General features: G+C 49.7%; 1 protein-coding gene across 1 annotated transcript in view; it reads left to right on the forward strand.

Moving 5' to 3' along the window:
• The window catches only part of LOC147113188 (uncharacterized), a 119,372-nt gene extending 99,569 nt beyond the window's left edge, over positions 1–19,803 (forward strand). Inside the window, exons 2-4 of the mRNA XM_085998257.1 lie at positions 14,109–14,241; positions 16,462–17,392; positions 19,663–19,803. Of these exons, the coding sequence (XP_085854383.1) occupies positions 14,109–14,241; positions 16,462–17,392; positions 19,663–19,746 (1,148 nt within the window). The 3' untranslated portion in view covers positions 19,747–19,803. The remainder of the gene's footprint in view (positions 1–14,108; positions 14,242–16,461; positions 17,393–19,662) is intronic.
• Positions 19,804–20,447: the final 644 nt, after the last annotated feature.

Consider the following 20,447-nt stretch of genomic DNA (forward strand, 5'->3'; position numbering starts at 1 on the left):
CTAGGGCAGATTCGCCCGAACCTCTGAATAGTAAAGACCTGTTTTATTTGTTAATCTTGGAGTCTGTGTATTATTTGCAATACAACCCACAGACTTTACAATGGCGACGAGGCCGATCGTACCCTGCGGCAACAGTAGTTCCTAAGCAACTAAGGAGCGTCGAAGTGAGGCACCCGCCCTCGTCGTTCTGCTGGGTGAAAACTCGAGGCTGCAGCGATAGCAAAGAGGAAGATTTTGGCATTGAAAACTTCCATCTGCAACAGGCACTGACGGTCCCTTCTGCCACAGTGAGGAGCGAGCCGATCGACAAGAGAGGCAAGGCTGCCACGGACTGTGAGTAAGGGAACAGTAAAAGCCATAAGGAAGGAGTAAAACCAGAGGATAAGGGCGGTACACTCGACCACGGTCAAGGGGGAAAGGAGCCAGACAAAGTCGGGTCCAGAGGCGCTGAGACCGGGAGCAGGCCGGGTGAGACAGAGCCGAGAAATCGGGAATTGGCCGAGAGCCAGTTCAGAGGCTGTAACTGTGCGCCGTCATCGGGGGTACCCGGAGCCGGTTGCCTGCCGCGGGAAGGAGAGCGCTGAAGCCGACGCGCGGGCTGGGGATCTGAAAGCCAGCGGAGAGCGCTGAAGCCGACGCGCGGGCTGGGGATCTGAAAACCAGCGGAGAGCGCTGAAGCCGACGCGCGGGCTGGGGGTCTGAAAGCCAGCGGAGAGCGCTGAAGCCGACGCACAGGCTGGGGACCGGTAGCCAGCGGCCGTCGCCCGCGGGGGAAAGTGTACCCCTCCCGCCAGGGGAAGAAGCGGGAAACCGCCATTGCCGTGGGCGGGGAGAACAGAAAAGCGCGGGGAAAACCGCCATTAAAGTGGGCGGGGAGAGCCGAGAAGCGCGGGAAAGCCGCCATTTTTCGCAGGAAAACCGCCGGGGAAGAAGACAGAAGTGGGAAACCGCCATCTTAGAAAAATAATAAGAATTTACAGAAATACTGGTGTTGTTCTCAAGAAGAGAGGAAAAATAATAATAAGTAAAGAAATACTGGTGTTGTTCTCAAGAAGAGAAGAAGATGCCTAAGCGAGGAAATATTAATGATTTTGATGTTGAGATAGAGGACTGGGCCACGTATGTGGAACGCATAGAAATATATTGCAAAGCCAACGAAATTGAGGATGACGACAAGGCAATAACTTTGTTAAATTCGATGGGAGCAAAAACATACGGGCTCTTGAAACATCTAATAGCACCAGTTAAACCAGTGGACCAGACCTTCGAAGAGATCGTAGCAGTGCTGAAGGATCACTTGAACCCCACACCGTTGATGCTGGCTGAACGATTTAAATTTTACGCAAGAACCCAGAGGAAAGATGAAAGCAATGCAGAATACTTAGTCGAACTGCGTAAGCTAGCGAAATACTGCCAGTTTGGAGGGAATTTGACAGAGGCGCTGCGGGACAAGTTCGTATGCGGCTTGGCCAAAGAAGGAACGCAGAAGCGACTTCTGGAAGAAAACGACCTCACACTGGACAGGGCTGTCCTCATAGCTTCATCGCACGAAGCCGCAGCGAAAGGAACGGCGGAAATGCAGCTAAAGGCGGCGGCACTCGGGGTGGACCAAATTACTGCAAGCACTTCCAAATGCTACCATTGTGGAAAGACAACGCACGACCAGAATCAGTGCTGGTTTAAGAACCAAGAGTGCAGGAAATGTGGCAAACTGGGTCACATTGCGAGGGTATGCAGGTCCGGAAAGAAGACCAACAAGCAAAGGAAGCCACCACCACAAGAAAAGTACAACAAGGTGCATCAGGTGGCTGGAAAGAGTTCAGAGGAACAAAATTCAGACTCAGACCCAAACAGCCAGGAGCTGGATAGTCTGAGAATCCACAATGTGGGTAAAGTAACTGATCTACAGACGATCTGGGTCACGCTAAAAATAGCTGGAGTCCAAGTACGAATGGAGCTGGACACGGGATCAGCTGTATCAGTCATCAACCAAAAGGACTACCACCGGCTATTCTCTCACATACCCTTAAGAAATACTAAATTCGTATTACAGACATACACGGGGCATAATGTATACCCCATGGGAAAAATACGAGTCAAAGTGAGAGATAGGGGTAAAGAACACCCACGAATGAATCTGTACGTATTACCTGAGGGAGGACCACCACTCCTAGGGCGGGAGTGGATGCAGAAAATAAACATAGAATGGCACTACCTAAAAGCCATAGGGAAGGAGGACTCGGTGCAAGCTATCAGCTCAGATTCTGAAATGGATGACGTGACGAACAATGTAAACATGGAAGACAAGGCAAAAAGGGAATTGCTGATGAGGGGAAAGGAAACGAAGACAGGCAGGCAGGCCCATGTTACCAAGCAAAATCAAGCTGTAGAGCAGAACCCCAGGTTGACAGAGAATTCTGAGCCTGCTCAAGCTAAGGATTCATCCACGACGGAAGAACACCGAGCTCAGTCCCAAACTTATGTCAAAGTACAATGACAATTAGAACAGTTGAGTGCCCGTCTCATACAAGAGATGGAAAAGATGAAAAAGTTCTGGGACACCGAATGGGAGACCCTGGAAAGACAACAGAGACAGCTAGCTCAAGCAGAGAGCGACCATAGAGCCATCGTGGCCAAGTACCAATCACATCTCCCTGAGGCTGTTCAGGAACTAGAATATGCACAGAACGATCCAAAGGAAGAGGAATCTTCAGGAAGTCAGGATGGTATTCCAGTTCATCTCTACGACTTGTTGCAAGCAGAGTGTAACGAGTTGAAAGAACAGTATGAACAGGCTCAGACTACAATCCTGGAAGGGGTTAACTTGGCAACCTCCGAAAAGCTAGTTTTACTGGAAGCATATGAACAACAAAAGTCTGAACAGGAGCAAGAATTACAAAGACTGCAGGAGATGTTTGATGAGCTCCAGGCCAAGGCTGACTCATCGTTAGGGATTCAATCCATAGAGGAAAAATTAGTGGTGGAAGACATAACAGAACAGGGAATACAGGATGTCCAAGAACTCGTTAAATTATTAAAGGAAACACAAAATAAATATGAAGCGGCAATGGCCGAGGTCCAACGACTTGAAGAACAGATTCAACTGGGAATCTTTTCAGTGGAAGAAAAGGGAACTGTAAGAAACACAGAGATCGTAAGAATGGGCCCTGAACATGAGCTTAAATCGTCAAAGGAGAGGGGTTTGGAGCAGAAAAAGCTGGAGGAAGCTGAACACATGAAGAAGTCTCTTCAGGAGAGATGTCTGGATGTGGAAACAGCTGCTGCGATAGAAGGATTAAATCACCTGATAACTCAATCCTCGATGGAAGGGGAGGTATTGAGGTCAGTAGTGAAGGAATGGCAGACAACCCTGGAGGAGTGGAATGAATATGAACGCATGAGGAAGTCTTTTAAAGAAAGAGAGATAGAGAAGGAACAGCAGTCGGCTAGCATCCAGTTGGGTAAGGAAGAAGTAGAAGGGCCTCTCGATGGACTAACTCAGGATGACCCCGAACGTGACCATGACCTGTTGAGTGACACTGAATATTACGAGGAGGTGGTCTGCCCAAAGTGTGATGAAAACTCCCAAAGTGCTGAAATGCAGATGAAGCACTTAAGGTCTAAGGAACATAGAGAGTTGGTGGCGCTACAGCTGGCCGCCGAGAAAGGAGCTTCGAGAGTTTCAAAAAGGCAGAAAAGAAAAAGAAGAAGCCGGAGATAATAACTGTTTAAAATATTATTACTTCTACTACCTCAGTCCGAACACTACGAAAGGTGCTAAATTTGTAAAAAAAATCCGGGGACATTATCAAGACAGCCAGTGGGTTGTATAAGTCCGCACTGCTGGTTCAACAGGACGAAAGTACAAGCTGTTAAAAAGGCTATGGAGGAGTCACGTTTACCAGGTGAACCGGCTACACCAAAAAGATGCTGTCTGGGACGAATTAATACCAGAGACTGAATTATGAACTGTTCCCACAGAGACTGAACCTGTAAACTGTTTCCACTGAGAGTATGTTTGTAAACTGTTATATGACGTTGACTCCATCGAGAGTATATCTGTAAATTGTTATATGACGTTGACTCCATCGAGAGTATATCTGCAAACTGTTTATATAAAGTTGAAGATTGTATGTTTAACGGGATTCTGTAAGTAAAAAGCTAAAAAGGGAGGATTGTAGTGTATGTACCCGTTTACCTTTAAGGGAACTATAGAAGGTAACCGTTCGCCTTTAAGAGCACTACTTTAGGTGTGGCACTATTTGTTGGCTCATGTATACTGTAATACCGATAGTGACCACACCAGTATATAAGGGTTGTGATACGTTAACTAGGGCAGATTCGCCCGAACCTCTGAATAGTAAAGACCTGTTTTATTTGTTAATCTTGGAGTCTGTGTATTATTTGCAATACAACCCACAGACTTTACACACGCCAGCAGACCTAAACTAGCCAAAGAACTCTTTAAAGAACCAAGGCCTTGCATTTATGCAGCCCCGTTCACAACCTCAGGACATTCTAAAATGCTTTACAGCCAATAAAGTAATTTTTAAGTGTAGTCACTGTTGTAATGTAGGGAAATGCGGCAGCCAATTTGGCAACAGCAAGCTCCCACAAAAAGCAATAAGGCAATTGACATGAATCAACTGAGCGGCCTGCGGGTGGCGCTGTCCAGGGAGAGTATAAATACTCGGGCACGGGCCCAGCTTGTGCAGGACATTCTTAACAGGAACTAGTGAAGGACACAACTAGACCTCCATGTTGTAAAACAGTTGATTAAATCTTTGTTTAACGCTTAGACCAAGTGCCTAGTAGTTTTCTTACATCAGTAATGATAATCTATATTAGTGATGTTGGTTGAGTGAAAAATATTACCCAAGGCACGGGGATAACTCCCCTGCTCTTTTTCAAAATAGACCCATGGGGTCTTTTACGTCCACCTGAGAGGGCAGACGGGGCCTTGGTTTAACATCTTGTCCGAAAGACGGCGCCTCCGACAGTGCAGCACTCCCTCAGTACTGCCCCTCTGACATTGCAGCACTCCCTCAGTACTGCCCCTCCCACAGTGCAGCGTTCCCTCAGTTCTGTCTCTCCAACAGTACAGCACTCCCTCAGAACTGTCCCTCCGACAGTGCAGCACTCCTGCACTACTGCCCCTCCGGCAGTGCAGCGCTCCCTCAGTACTGTCCCTCTGACAGTGTAGCACTCCCTCAGTACTGGCCCTCTGACTGTCCCTCCGACAGTGCAGCACTCCCTCGGTACTGACCCTCCGACAGTACAGTGCTTCCTCAGTACTGTCCGTCCAACAGTGCAGCACTCCCTCAGTACTGTCCCTCTGACAATGCAGCACTCCCTCACTACTGCCCCTCCGAAAGTGCAGCGCTCCCTCAGTACTGTCCCTCCGACAGTGCAGCACTCCCTCAGTACTGACCCTCCGACTGTCCCTCCGACAGTGCAGCACTCCCTCGGTACTGTCCCTCTGACAATGCAGCACTTCCTCACTACTGCCCCTCCGAAAGTGCAGCGCTCCCTCAGTACTGTCCCTCCGACAGTGCAGCACTCCCTCAGTACTGCCCCTCCGACAGTGCAGCGTTCCCTCAGTACTGTCCCTCCGACAGTGCAGCACTCCCTCAGTACTGACCCTCCGACTGTCCCTCCGACAGTGCAGCACTCCCTCGGTACTGACCCTCCGACAGTGCAGCGCTCCCTCAGTACAAAGGAAGATGGTTGTGGTGGTTGAAGGTCAATCCTCACAGCCCCAGGACATCGCTGCAGGAGTTCCTCGGGGCAGTGTCCTAGGCCCAACCATCTTCAGCTGCTTTGCCAATGACCTTCCCTCCAACATAAGGTCAGAAATGGGGATGTTTGCTGATGACTGCACAGTGTTCAGCACCATTCACAACTCATCAGATAATGAAGCAGTCCATGCCCGCATGCAATAAGACCTGGACGACGTTCAGGCTTGGGCTGATAAATGGCAGGTAACATTCACGCCACAGAAGTGCCAGGCAATGACTATCTCCAACAAGCGAGAGTCTAACCACTTCCCCTTGACATTCAACGGCATTACCATCGCCGAATCCATCACCATCAACATCCTGGGGGTCACCATTGACCAGAAACCTAACTGGCCCAGCCACATAAATACTGTGGCAACAAGAGCAGGTCAGAGGCTGGGTATTCTGTGGCGAGTGTCTCACCTCCTGACTCCCCAAAGCCTTTCCACCATCTACAAGGCACAAGTAAGGAGTGCGATGGAATACTCTCCTCTTGCCTGGATGAGTGCAGCTCCAACAACACTCAAGAAGCTCGACACCATCCAGGACAAAGCAGCCCGCTTGATTGGCACCCCATTCACCGCCTTAAACATTCACTCCTCCACCACCGGCGTACTGTGGCTGCAGTGTGTACCACCTACAAGATGCACTGCAGCAACTCGCCAAGGCTTCTTCGGCAGCACCTCCCAAACCCGCGACCTCTTCCACCTAGAAGGATAAGGGCAGCAGGCGCATGGGAACACCACCACCTCCAAGTTTCCCTCCAAGTTACACACCATCCTGACTTAGAAGTATATCGCCATTCCTTCATCATTGCTGGGTCAAAATCCTGGAGCTCCCTCCCTAACAGCACTGTGGAAGTACCTTCACCACATGGACTGCAGAGGTTCAAGAAGGCGGCTCACCACCACCTTCTCAAGGGCAATTAGGGATGGGCAATAAATGCTGGCTGTGATATCCGAGTGGTAAGGTCAGAAACTGAGAGAAGCGAGATATTAGGAACAAAACCCAACTGTTTAATTACACGGTGTAGCAGAGAAATATCTCTTACAGGCTGCAAGCAAAGCACACAATTCTTACTGCACGATGGCAAGATAGAGGATTCACCTCTGAGTCATACCCATAATGCAATGCCACATTACCATATAAACTGGTGTACCAGGACATTGAATACATGACCCATTACCTTAAAAACTGGTGAAGGTGAACCCTTAATATTTGGCTCCATCTGGTGGATAACTTAAACATTACATCCCAGATTGCTATACTGGCCTTGCCAGCAACATATGCTGGCCTTGCCCACATCCCATAAATGAATTAAAAAAAAGTAGTGCACTGAAGTGTCAACCTAGATTCTGTGCTGAAGTCTCTGGAGTGGGAATTGAGCCCATGACCTTCATGACTCAGAGGTGAGAGTGCTACCACTGAGCCCCAGCTGACTTTACAGCATGGGAGGGAACAGGAAAACAAAATAACTACTTATACTTCCATAGGGAGTGTAGTGTCCGTGTGTTGATAAAGACACTGAAGACAGGAGTTGGTTCATAGGTATTTACTAAGCAAAGTCTGGGGGGGGGGTTCTAACGGATATACACAATATACAGGCTTATATAGCCCGAGTGGCAATTACCAGCATTACAGCACACCTGGGGCTCTTAAAGGCACATACACTACAATTCCTCCCCTTTTAGCTAACCAGTACATCATATTTTAAGTAATTATTAATTACATGTTATAAGCAAAATAATATACATTGCTGTAGTTAATTAATTATAAGTCAGTCTCTCAGGAGGCTTCCTGACTCGGTCCAGATAACGCCTCGGGGGTGTAGTAGTCTCTGGTGGTGTAGTAGGTTCTTCTGGCAAGGCTGATTCGGCTTGAATGCCAGTGTCGGGTTCATCGGGTTCCAGTATCACCGGATCGGAGGTAGATACTATGGGTATCTCTGCTTCATCATTAGATGTATAGAGTTGTGGTGTAGGTTGTCCCTTTTCGGATGACTTTATGATTTGGTCAGCATGGCGCCTTATTATGCTTTCTCCGATGTCCACGGTATACATCAGTGGTCCTAGTCATGTGCAGATAGTTCCAGGCTGCCATTTCTCGGTACAGTAGTCCCGGGCCAAAACTTGTTGACCTATCTGGAAGGTTCTAGTTGGCCTTTCATTCATACCTTGAAACTGCCGGTTCTCCACGTCCCTTCTGATGTTGGGCTTGACCAAATCCAGCCGGCATCTTAGGTTTCTATTGAAGAACATCATGGCAGGAGTTTGGTTGTTAACCATATGTGTTGCATTCCTGTATGCGAATAAGAAGTTATCCACCTTGTGCTGAAGTTTTATGTCTTCATTACCCATGGCCTTTATGGCCTTCTTGAAGGTCTGGACAAACCTTTCAGCCAATCCATTGGTGGTGGGATGGTATGGGGCGGACGTGTAGTGCTTAACCCCATTGTTTTTTAAGAACTTTCTGAAATCTTCGGACACAAATTGTGGTCCATTATCAGAACATATCTGTTCCGGCAGCCCATTCCTGGCAAATATGGTCCTTAATACTGTGATGGTTTTTTCCGTGGTGGTGGAGGACATCTTTGTTACCTCCGGCCATTTGGAGTGTGCATCAACCGCGATTAAGAACATTGAGTCCATAAATGGACCAGCAAAGTCGATGTGCACCCTTTGCCAGGGAGATGAGGGCCACTCCCATGGATGTAGAGGGGCTTGTGGTGGAGCGTTTTGGACCTTCTGGCATCCTAGGCAGCTCTTGGTCATTTCTTCGATGCCTCCATCGATACCTGGCCACCATACAAACGCCCTAGCTAGGTTCTTCATTTTCACTCCACCCAGATGCCCCTCGTGAAGCTCCTTTAGCAATTTATCCTGGAGTTTGGGTGGAATTACCACTCTGGATCCACACATCAAGGTTCCTCGGCACACTGACAGCTGTTCTCTTCTTTGCGAGAATGCTGGCAACAGTGGTTCACCATGTGCTGGCCATCCCTTCACTGTTAAATCGTAGACCCGTGAGAGAGTTGGGTCATTTCTCATCTCCCTTTCAATGGCAGAATTTGTTACTGGTAGACATTCGACTATGGTAGAGTGGAACATCTCTACTGGGTCTACTGTAGGTGCCTCTTCTACCATTGGCAACGGTAGGCGCGATAAACCGTCAGCATTCCCATGCTGTTTTGATCCTTTGTATCCTATGTTGTATTGGTGTGCCCCTAGAAAAAGGGACCACCTCTGTAGCCTTTGCGCTGTCATAATGGGAACACCTTTTTTTAGGGTTGAATATGGAGATGAGGGGTTGATGGTCAGTCAACAAGGTAAATTTTTGTCTGTGTAGGTAATGGTTGAATTTCTTCACTCCCCATACCAGGCTGAGTGCTTCCCTGTCGATTTGGGCATAGTTACGCTCAGCTGAGTTAAATGAGCGTGACGCAAAAGCTATCGGCCGTTCTGAGCCATCAGGGAATTTATGGGATAATACTGCTCCTATGCCGTAAGGGGATGCATCGCACGCCAGTCTGATTGGCAGTGATGGGTTGTAATGAGCCAAAACTTCTTCGGATGTGATTAAGTCTTTGCATTTATGGAAGGCACGTTTACAGTCTTCGTTCCATTTCCAAATTACTCCCGTTTGTAGCAGTTCATTAAGAGGGTGTAGAAGAGTTGATAAGTTCGGTAAAAATTTATGATAGTAATTTATTAATCCCAGGAACGACCTTAATTGTGAAACATTTTCAGGTGCTGGGCTTTTATGACCGCTTCAATTTTTTCAGGTGACTTATGCAACCCTTCATTATTAATTATGTGGCCACAATATGATATCTGATTTTGGAAAAATTCGCACTTGGGGCGAATCGCTCGTAGGCCCAGTTCTTTCAGTCTAGTGAGCACCTGCTCCAAATTGGCAAGGTGCTCGTTGTCGTTTTCTCCTGTTACAAGGATGTCGTCTAGGTAGCATTGAGTCCCCGGAATCCCTTGCAGGACTTGCTCCATAGCTCTTTGCCAGATAGCTGGAGCTGATGCTACTCCAAAAACCAGTCGATTGTACTGGTACAGGCCTTTGTGTGTGTTTATTGTGAGATACTTTTTAGAGGTCTCCTCAACCTCCATCTGTAGATATGCCTGTGCCAAGTCAATTTTGGTGAAACGTTTCCCTCCGGATAGTGAGGCGAAAATATCTTCTATCCTCGGAAGAGGATACTTTACTGTGTGAAGGACCGGGTTTACAGTCACCTTGAAGTCTCCACAGATGTGAATTTTTCTCTGTTCTTCAGATTTATCTTTATTCAATGCTTTTTTCATGACTGGAACGATGGGTGCTGCCCACTCGCTCCAATCTATTTTGGATAATACGCCTGCTTTTACCAAATTCTCCAGCTCTGCCTCGACTGCTGGACGTATTGCATATGGCACCGGTCTTGCCTTAAAAAATTTGGGAATTGCTGCATCTTCCACTTTTATTGAGGCGGTGATGCCTTTCAAGGTTCCTAGTTTCTCTTGAAACACTTCTTTGGCGTTGGCCAAGATGTCTTTTAATCGTTCAGGTATGATGTCATCATTGTTTTTTTTCTTACTGGTCACCGTCAGTGCCTGAATGGAGTGCCAGTCTAAACGTATCTTTCTGATCCATTCACGTCCCAACAGCGGTGGACCGCCATCGTGTAGAATGTATAAATACAACTTTTGTATTTCTTTGCCGTTGTATACAACAGGCACCCTTATTTTTCCTTTGGGGTATACTTTCTGCCCCGTATATGTTTTTAAGATAATGGATGTGTCTTTTAGAGGTATATGCGAAAATAGCCTCTCGTAATCCCGTCGATTTATTACGGTTAGAGCTGATCCTGTATCTAGCTCCATTTTAACTGGGGACCCTGCTATCGTGAGGGTAACCCAAATGGTTTGGTAATCATCTTTGGCAAGTACATTATGTAATTTGAGACAGCTTAGTCTCTTGTTTTCGACGTCGTTATCGCTCTTCTGGTCTTCGGAGCTACTGTCCGTCATCATTTGTACCTTCCTGTACTTTTCTTTATTGATTTTTTTTTTTCTGTCTGTGGATTTATTTTGTCCAGATCGGCATACCCGTGCAATGTGTCCAATCTTTCCGCATTGCCTGCATGCTTTGTCCTTGAACCAGCAGTTCCTCTGGTTATGGGTGGATCTGCCGCAGCAATAACATCTTTTGAAACCCTGTGTCATTTCATGGGTGCCGAAGTCTTGTGTCTTTTGTTGTATCTCTGCAGCTCCTCTTGCTGCGGCTTCGTATGATACAGCCATACTGAAAGCTTTGTCCAATGTTAAATCTTTTTCAGAAAGCAGCCTTTTTTGTGTTCCTTCACTTAAGAGACCGCAAACGAATTTGTCTCGAAGATAATCTGATAGTCCTGCTCCGAATTGGCAGTACTTTGATAGCTTTCTTAATTCGGTTAGGTAATCAGCGTTACTTTCATTCTTGTGTTGATTTCACTTGAAGAACTTGAATCGTTCCGCTATCAGCAGCGGTGTTGGGTTTAAGTGCTCCTGCAGGGTATCAACAATTTCTTTAAAATTCTTGTCCTTTGGTTTGGCTGGAGTGATTAAATTTCGTAACAGCCCGTATGCCTTTGCGCCCATTAAGTTCAGAAGTACTGAAGCTTTTTTTTCATCTTCTATTCCATTTGCAGTGCAATATACCTCTACTCTTTCCACGTATGTGGTCCAATCCTCTATTTCGCTATCAAAAGCATCAATATTGCCAGACTTAGGCGCTTCCCGTGCTTTTTTTTCTTTTCAGCAGCAAAGATATGGCGCTTCCCGCGCATTCCCGCCGCTGCTGCCGATGACAACGCTGTTTACCGCGGTTTCCGTTCTTTTTTTATTTTAATTTACTGTTGGAGACTCGTTCCCGCCGGAGTTTCTCTCCAGGTCTGAACGCTGACCTGCTTGCCGCGCCGGCCGTCTCCCGAGTGCTCCCTCCCAGTCCGTTATTGCTTGCCTCCGATTTCGCTGCCTGTCTCAGCTGTAGAGCCAGCCGCTGGAGCCCCAGCCTGACGCCCAGGAAGGATTAGCGCAGTACCTGCCACCAGCTTGGCCAGCTGGTGAAAACACAGCTTCTCTCACTTCCTTGAGTCTTCTGGACGCCCGAGGAATCGATGTCCTTGAGGTGCTGCCGAATTGCAGGTAAGTCCGTTTCCACTTCGTCGCCACTGTAGTGTCCGTGTGTTGATAAAGACATTGAAGACAGGAATTGGTTCATAGGTATTTACTAAGCAAAGTCTGGGGGGGAGTTCTAAGGGATATACACAATATACAGGCTTATATAGCCCGAGTGGCAATTACCGGCATTACAGCACACCTGGGGCTCTTAAAGGCACATACACTACAGGGAGAGTCTTGGATAGTCTCACAGAGTGGTGAACAAAGAGCGGGCAGGAGGCAGAAAAGGAAAACAAGGGCTACATGGTCAAACACATAGGCCCAGAAAATCCACACCGTTTCTGATGCAGTTTGTTTTGATCCTTGCTGTCAGTTGTGATCCATTGCCGAGGCCTTGTTGTGAGCTCACTTACACACGTTCTAATGAACACCAGTGATGCTGCAGCTCCGAGCCCTGCTCTTACACTCGCAACACACCCAGGGTACATCAGACTGACGGTGATAGCGCACAGTTGTTGCCAGGTCCAGGTGGGACAGGCTAAAGTTCGGAGTTTGTGAGCCTGAAGTCTGGAGATTTTCAGTGGCCTCAGAGTGAGACCACTGAAAGATTTTTATCCTCAGTGATGACTTCCCAGGAGCAGGTATGGCATTCCCTCTTGGCATCCGCGTGTATGCCATTATCACGTTGGGGGGTGGAGGAGAACAGGATGGAGCAAAGGAGAGTCAGGCAACAATTCAGGAGGATGGATCGCACCAGATATGACCCCCCCTCAGAACATACAGGCAGCTCAGCTAATATGAGAACCCTAGCAAGGAGATGCACATGACAAGAGTGGGCTTCATCAACCAGTCAATAGGGCAGTTCTGTCACCTACAACATGAGGACCTGCAACCACGGTCACCTTCCTGCACTGCTTCCTCTGTGGCTGCGGAGGTAATGACCGCTCTCAATTTTTTTGGCACAAGTCATTTCAAGCAGCCACAGGGATCTCTGTAACATCAGTCAGGGTGCAGAGTGGCCATGAATTTGGCAGGTGACTGAGGAATTCATCACCTTTGGAATAACAGCAAGGCAGCAGCAAGATAGGGCGCCAGTTTTACTGGGGTGCTGGGTTTCCCAAGGTCCAGGGCGCAACAGATGGCACCCAAATTGCTTTACAAGCTCCTACAGAAAACCCCCTCACCTATCTCAACAGGATGGCCTTCCACACCCTGTGTGCCCTGTATAGTTGTGACCTCCTGTGCCCTGCACAGCTGGGCCATGCAAAAGGGCATGGACTTGGGCATGGGGGGAGCGGCGGCAGGCAGAGGGGTACTGTATGGCTCTTGCTGCTTTTGGAGCAGAGTACCATGATAACCTTCGCTCAGAGGGTCCCCATTGATTGCTGCAAAGGGGCATCAGAGCACGTTTCATCACTGAACTCTACCTTTGTCATCAGTGCCTTATCTCCTTCTACAACACCTTCAAATAAAGGAACAGTCCTTCAATACCCATCCTAGAACATTCCACATCATCCCTCTTTGCCCCTAACATGACCGAGCCAGTTATCATCACCTGAGGTTGAGAGGAGATTTGATGGAGGTGTTCAAAATCATGAGGGGCCTGGACAGAGTAGATAGAGAGAAACTGTTCCCATTGGCGGAAGGGTCGAGAACCAGAGGACACAGATTTAAAGTGAATGGTGGAAGAACCAAAGGAGACATGAGGGGAAACTGTTTTACGCAGCGAGTGATTAGGATCTGGAATGCACTGCCTGAAAGGGCGGTGGAGGCAGATTCAATTGTGGCTTTCAAAAGGGAATTGGATAAGTACCTGAAGGAAACAAATTTGCAGGGCTACGGGGTAAAGGCAGGCGAGTGGGACTAGCTGAGGTGCTCTTGCAGAGAGCCAGCACGGGCTCGACGGGCCGAATGGCCACATTCTGTGCTGTAACCATTCTATGATTCTATGATTGAGTAATTCCAGCACCAGCTGTAGAGGCCCAGCTGCCTGCTTAAGACGTGGGCCCAGGGCGCCTCTTTTTTTGCCTACACCTGTATGGCAGGTGGTGCACCTCTGGCTCGTATGAGCAGGCACTTCCTGCCCGCCATATTGGAGGCTTAGGCGCCTGTTTAACGCCTGAAAAATGGGCTTAGCCCCATGAAAATCCCAGCCCTGTATTTTAATTTTGTTTACTTTCTGTAGGTGAATCTGGTGTTGGAAAGTCCGCTATCATTCAGCAAATGCTTTCAAAGCTTCAGACACCCAAAGGCTCATCGATCCGAACAAAGACCATGCTGGGGAACATCTTCCTGTTCAATGAGATGAAACATGAAAGGTGAGGTGGCACGTATCTACATTACTAAAAGTTGGCAATGTGTGAATCTGGTGAGCTGGTTGATCCATGGTGTCCCTTTCTAGCAACCTGGCTGGTTCATGGGAATCATGTGACCGTTGATATCATAAGCCATGTGGCTACCACAGGCCAATTTCTGTGCTCCTGCTCCCCAAGAGCTTACCTGGTCCCAGTCCAATCCTGGACTTGCATCTTGTTTGTGACCCAGTCCTCAACCATCTCAGCCTGCTCCAGTGCCTGGGCCTGGGCTTAGCCTCCACTGATTGGCCTTGCTAAACTTGCTGCCGTTCAGGAGCTAGCACCAGTACAGGCACAAGGGGCTGACTGGCTTCCTTCTCTGTTTAAACTAACTTGGCGGGGGGATGGGATACAGAGTGGAGCTATAATAGGGGGTGATGTACAGCCAAATATAGAGGAAAAAACAAGTCAGCCTGGAAGGCAGAGCAAATATGTAACGGCACAAGGGAGTATGGCAAGGCTGGATGGCATTTATTTTAATGCAAGGAGACTTGCGAATAAGGCAGATGAATTGAAGTTGTTGATGAACACATGGGAGTATGATATTGTTGCTATCACAGAGACATGGTTGAGGGAGGGGCAAGGCTGGCAGCTCAATATTCCGGGGTATAGAATCTTCAGGCGAGACAGAGGGGGGTGTAAAAGAGGAGGGGGTGTCGCAATATTAATTAAGGAGTCAATTACTGCTGTGAGGAGGGATGATATCTTAGCAGGTTCCTCTAATGAGGCCATATGGGTAGAACTTAAAAACAAAAAGGGGGCAAGCACTTTGCTGGGAGTGTACTATAGGCCCCCAAACAGTCAAGGGGAGATAGAGGAACAGATATATAGGCAAATCTCAGAGAAGTGTAGAAATAATAGGATAATAATAGTAGGGGATTTCTACTTCCCCGATATTAACTGGGATAGTCAGAGTGTGAAAGGCTTAGAGGGTGTGGAATTCTTAAAGTGCATCCAGGAGAGCTTTTTCAGCCCGCATGTAGAAGGTCCTACAAGAGAGGGGGCGGTACTGGACCTAATTCTAGGGAATGTGGCCGGGCAAGTGGTAGAAGTGTTAGTAGGAGAGCATTTTGGTGACAGTGACCATAATTTGGTGAGATTTAAGGAAATCATGGAAAAGGACAAAGATAGACCGGAAATAAAGGTTCTAAATTGGGGGAAGGACGATTTTAATATGATAAGGCAGGATCTGGCCAAAGCGGACTGGGATCAGCTACTTGTAGGAAAAGCCACATCAGAGCAGTGGGAATCTTTCAGAAAGAAAATAGAGAGAGTACAACACCAACATGTTCCCGTAAAGGTCAAGACTGGGACCAACAAACCCAGGGAACCCTGGATGTCAAGGAATACACAAGAATGGATTAGGAAATAAAGGGAGGCTTTTGCAGATACAAAGGACGAAAAACTGTGGAAGCCCTAGAGGAGCATAGAAAGTGCAGGGGGGTACTCGTGTTGCCGCTCATGTTGGTATTACAGGCTGTGGTAAACCACTTTTACCGTTTACTATCGTTACACTATAGTTATCACTGTTAGATCGTTTCCCTATAGTTATCACTGTTCACATTGTTGTATCACTGTACGAGGTCGCCTCTTGTCACGCTGCTATACCTGGGCTGACCACTGCCGACTCCGCCCATGGCTCCACCTACCTGCCTGGGTATAAAGGTGGTCGACTGGCTGGTATTCCTCCTTCTTGGATCCGATCACCCACGAGGGTGGGCTCTGTTATTTAGTCAATAAAAACCTATAGTTACTTTCTTAACTCGTCGCTTTTCATTGGACGAATTGATAGGTATATCAATTTTATTGACTAAATTTTAAAATGTCGTCGCTTGAGCAGCCAAACAACCAGTCAACGGAGCAGCCAAACGACCAGCCAGACGCCCAGCTACAACAGCCACAGCAGCCGGCTTGGCTGCGAGCCCTCAAACCACCGTACCTGGATCTAAACCCACAAGCAACAAACGCAGCCCTCGACTTCAAACACTGGCTGTGCTGCTTCGAATCCTACCTGGAAGAATCCGGCGTCCCTCAGAGATCCAAACTAAGAGTTCTGACCGCCCAAGCGAGCCCTAAAGTATACGCACTCATCCAGGACATTACTACTTACGAGGCCGCTATCAACCTACTGAAACAGCAGTACCGGAGCCCGGTAAATTCCATGTATGCCAGACACCTCCTAAGATCCCGCCCGCAACAGCCAGGAGAGTCTGTAGCTGAATTTTTACGGGCGCTACGAACACTCGGCAGGGACTGTGATTTTAAAGCAGTATCGGCTGCAGAAAACACTGAAGATAACATCCGCGATGCCTTCGTGAAAGGCCTTCGGTCCGACTACTCACGGCAGAGACTGCTGGAATCAAAGGACCTCGACCTGAACTCAGCTGCAGCCTTGGCCTACTCCCTAGAAGTGACCCAGCGGGACCTCGAGGTGTATTCCAGGTACAGTTCGCGACTCTGGGACTCGGGCCCGACCCCGACCGCAATACCCCTCGTAGCGCCGCCCCCGGGACCTACCTCAGCGTCGGCGTCCCGGACCCGATCGGGACCGCCACCCCCGGTACCGGCTGCGACATCGGAGCCCCGCGACCGGGCCGCCGGCTGCTTCTTCTGTGGGCAGGCGAAACACCCGAGGTCGCGCTGCCCAGCCAAAAACGCGACGTGCTCCAGCTGCCTGAAGAAAGGCCACTTCGCGAAGGCCTGCAGAGGGAGAGCAGCAGAGGCCAGCAGTGCCTCATGCGAACTGTGGGGGCAGCCATCTTCTATCAAGGCCACAGATGAGCAATGGGGGCGGCCATCTTTGATCCAGGCAACCGACGCCAGCAGTGCCTCATGTGGGTTGTGGGGGCAGCCATCTTCTCCGCCATTTTGCCCCACCTCGTGGGCGCCTCCATTTTACCCACCACGCTCGACCGCCACCTTACCTCCAGACCTGACGACCGCTTCACCTACAGACTACAGCGACCCGCTCAGCCACACACTAGCCTCCGTCACACTGGACCAAGCTCGCCCGCATCAGCTGTCCAAGTCAATGATGGACATCAAAGTAGACGGCCACGCCACGACCTGCCTGTTCGACAGCGGAAGCACGGAGAGCTTCATACATCCAGACACGGTGAGCCACTACTCCCTCACTGTCCAGCCAACGCGCAACCGGATCTCGATGGCATCGAGGTCCCACGCCACAGACATCAGCGGCTACTGTGTTGTGACCCTGTCGGTTAAGGGCACGGAGTATAAAAACTTTAAACTCCTCGTCCTGCCCCAGCTATGCGCTGCCGTCCTACTGGGGCTGGATTTTCAATCCCACCTCCAAAGCGTCACTCTAGCATACGGTGGACCCCTCCCCCCGCTCACAGTCGACAACCAGCAGCCTTTAAATCGCCCACCGCATAACACCTGCGGCCTATCCACCCTCAAGGTCCCGCCACCTTCCCTGTTCGCTAACCTCACCCCCGACTGCAAACCCGTCGCTACCAAGAGCAGGCGGTACAGCGCCGGGGACAGAGCTTTCATTAGCTCTGAGGTGCAGCGTCTCCTGAAGGAGGGCATCATCGAGGGGAGCAGCAGCCCCTGGCGTGCCCAGGTTGTAGTCGTTAAGACCGGCAATAAAAACCGCCTGGTCATCGACTACAGCCAAACCATAAACCGGTACACCCAGCTGGACGCATACCCCCTTCCCCGCATATCTGATATGGTCAATCAGATTGCTCAATACCGGGTATTCTCTACCATCGACCTTAAGTCGGCCTACCACCAACTCCCTATCCGCCCCGAGGACCGCCAGTATACCGCCTTCGAGGCGAATGGCCGCCTCTACCACTTCCTTAGGGTCCCCTTCGGCGTCACCAACGGGGTTTCGGTCTTCCAAAGGGAGATGGACCGGATGGTTGACCAGAACGGGCTGCAAGCCACGTTCCCCTATCTAGATAACGTCACCATCTGCGGCCGCGACCGGCAACACCATGACGCTAATCTGGAAAGATTCCTCTGTACGGCCCAACGGCTGAACCTCACCTACAATAAGGAGAAATGTGTGTTTAACACCTCGCGCCTTGCCATCCTCGGCTGCGTAGTAGAGAACGGAATCATCGGCCCCGATCCCGAAAGAATGCGTCCCCTCATGGAGCTACCCCTCCCCCACTGTCCAAAGGCGCTGAAGAGAACCCTGGGGCTCTTCGCCTACTATGCCCAATGGGTGCCGAATTATGCGGACAAAGCCAGACCCCTCATGAAGTCCACCTCCTTCCCCCTTACGGAAGAAGCGCGCGCGGCCTTCTCCCTCATCAGGGGAGACATTGCTAAGGCCACTATGCACGCAGTGGATGAGTCCATCCCCTTCCAAGTGGAGAGCGATGCATCCGACTTCGCCCTAGCCGCTACCCTCAACCAGGAGGGGAGACCGGTGGCCTTCTTCTCAAGGACCCTACAGGGCCCCGAGATCCGACACTCTTCGGTCGAGAAGGAGGCCCAGGCGATTGTGGAGGCGATACGCCGCTGGAGGCATTACCTCGCAGGCAAGCGATTTACCCTCCTCACCGACCAGCGTTCGGTTGCTTTTATGTTTAATAACAAGCTGAGGGGTAAAATCAAGAACGACAAGATCTTGAGGTGGAGAATCGAGCTATCCACCTACGATTATGATATCTTGTACCGGCCTGGTAAGCTGAACGAACCCCCTGACGCTCTATCGCGAATTACATGCGCCAACGCGCAAATTGATAGACTTCAGACCCTCCACAACGACCTCTGCCACCCCGGGGTCACCAGGCTTTACCATTTCATTAAGGCCCGCAACCTGACCTACTCCATCGAGGAGGTCAGGACCATGACCAGGAACTGCCAGACCTGTGCCGAGTGCAAACCGCACTTCTTTAGGCCGGACAGAGCAAGCCTGATCAAGGCCACCCGCCCCTTCGAGCGCTTGAGCATCGATTTTAAGGGGCCCCTCCCGTCCTCTGACCGTAATGTGTACTTCCTCAACATTATTGATGAGTACTCTCGTTTCCCCTTTGCCTTCCCCTGCCCAGACATGACCAGCACCACGGTCATCAAATGCCTGAACGACCTCTTTGCCTTGTTCGGGTTCCCAAACTGTATACATAGTGACCGGGGCGCCTCCTTCATGAGCGAGGAACTCCGTCAGTTCCTACTAGTGAGAGGCATCGCCACTAGCAGGACCACCAGCTACAACCCCCGAGGGAACGGCCAGGTGGAAAGAGAGAACGCGACGGTATGGAAGGCCATCCTCTTAGCCTTAAAGTCTAAGGGCCTCCCAACCTCTCGCTGGCAGGAGGTCCTCCCGGCGGCGCTGCATTCCACCCGGTCACTACTTTGCACTGCCATTAACGCCACCCCCCATGAACGAATGTTTGTTTTCCCCAGGAAGTCGACTACGGGAACCACGCTACCAACCTGGCTGACCTCTCCGGGGCCTGTCTTGCTGCGAAAGCACGTGAGGGCCCATAAAACAGACCCCCTGGTCGAGAGGGTGAACCTCCTACACGCCAACCCCCAGTACGCCTACGTGGCATACCCAGACGGGCGGGAGGACACAGTCTCCTTACGAGACCTCGCACCCTCGGGCACTCCGGAGACACCACCGCTACCCCCCCCCACCACCCCCCCAATTCCAGCCCAGGTAGATGGTACACCGGAACCCCAAGAGCCTTCGCCTACCTCGCAGACGCCAGCATTAACACCGGAGAACGCAACACCGCCGCTGCGACGATCAGACAGGCTTACGAGGCCTCCGGACAGACTGACATACCAGAACTGGGAGTACACTTCACCCCGCCGGACTCAAATCTAAACAAGGGGTGAATGTGGTAAACCACTTTTACCGTTTACTATCGTTACACTATAGTTATCACTGTTAGATCGTTTCCCTATAGTTATCACTGTTCACATTGTTGTATCACTGTACGAGGTCGCCTCTTGTCACGCTGCTATACCTGGGCTGACCACTGCCGACTCCGCCCATGGCTCCACCTACCTGCCCGGGTATAAAGGTGGTCGACTGGCTGGTATTCCTCCTTCTTGGATCCGATCACCCACGAGGGTGGGCTCTGTTATTTAGTCAATAAAAACCTATAGTTACTTTCTTAACTCGTCGCTTTTCATTGGACGAATTGATAGGTATATCACAGGCATTTTAGCTTCTGAGTCAC

Source organism: Somniosus microcephalus, chromosome 9 (assembly GCF_052327205.1).
Source record: "Somniosus microcephalus isolate GS21.2 chromosome 9, FLI_Smic_1.0, whole genome shotgun sequence".
Classification (NCBI taxonomy): Eukaryota; Metazoa; Chordata; class Chondrichthyes; order Squaliformes; family Somniosidae; genus Somniosus; species Somniosus microcephalus.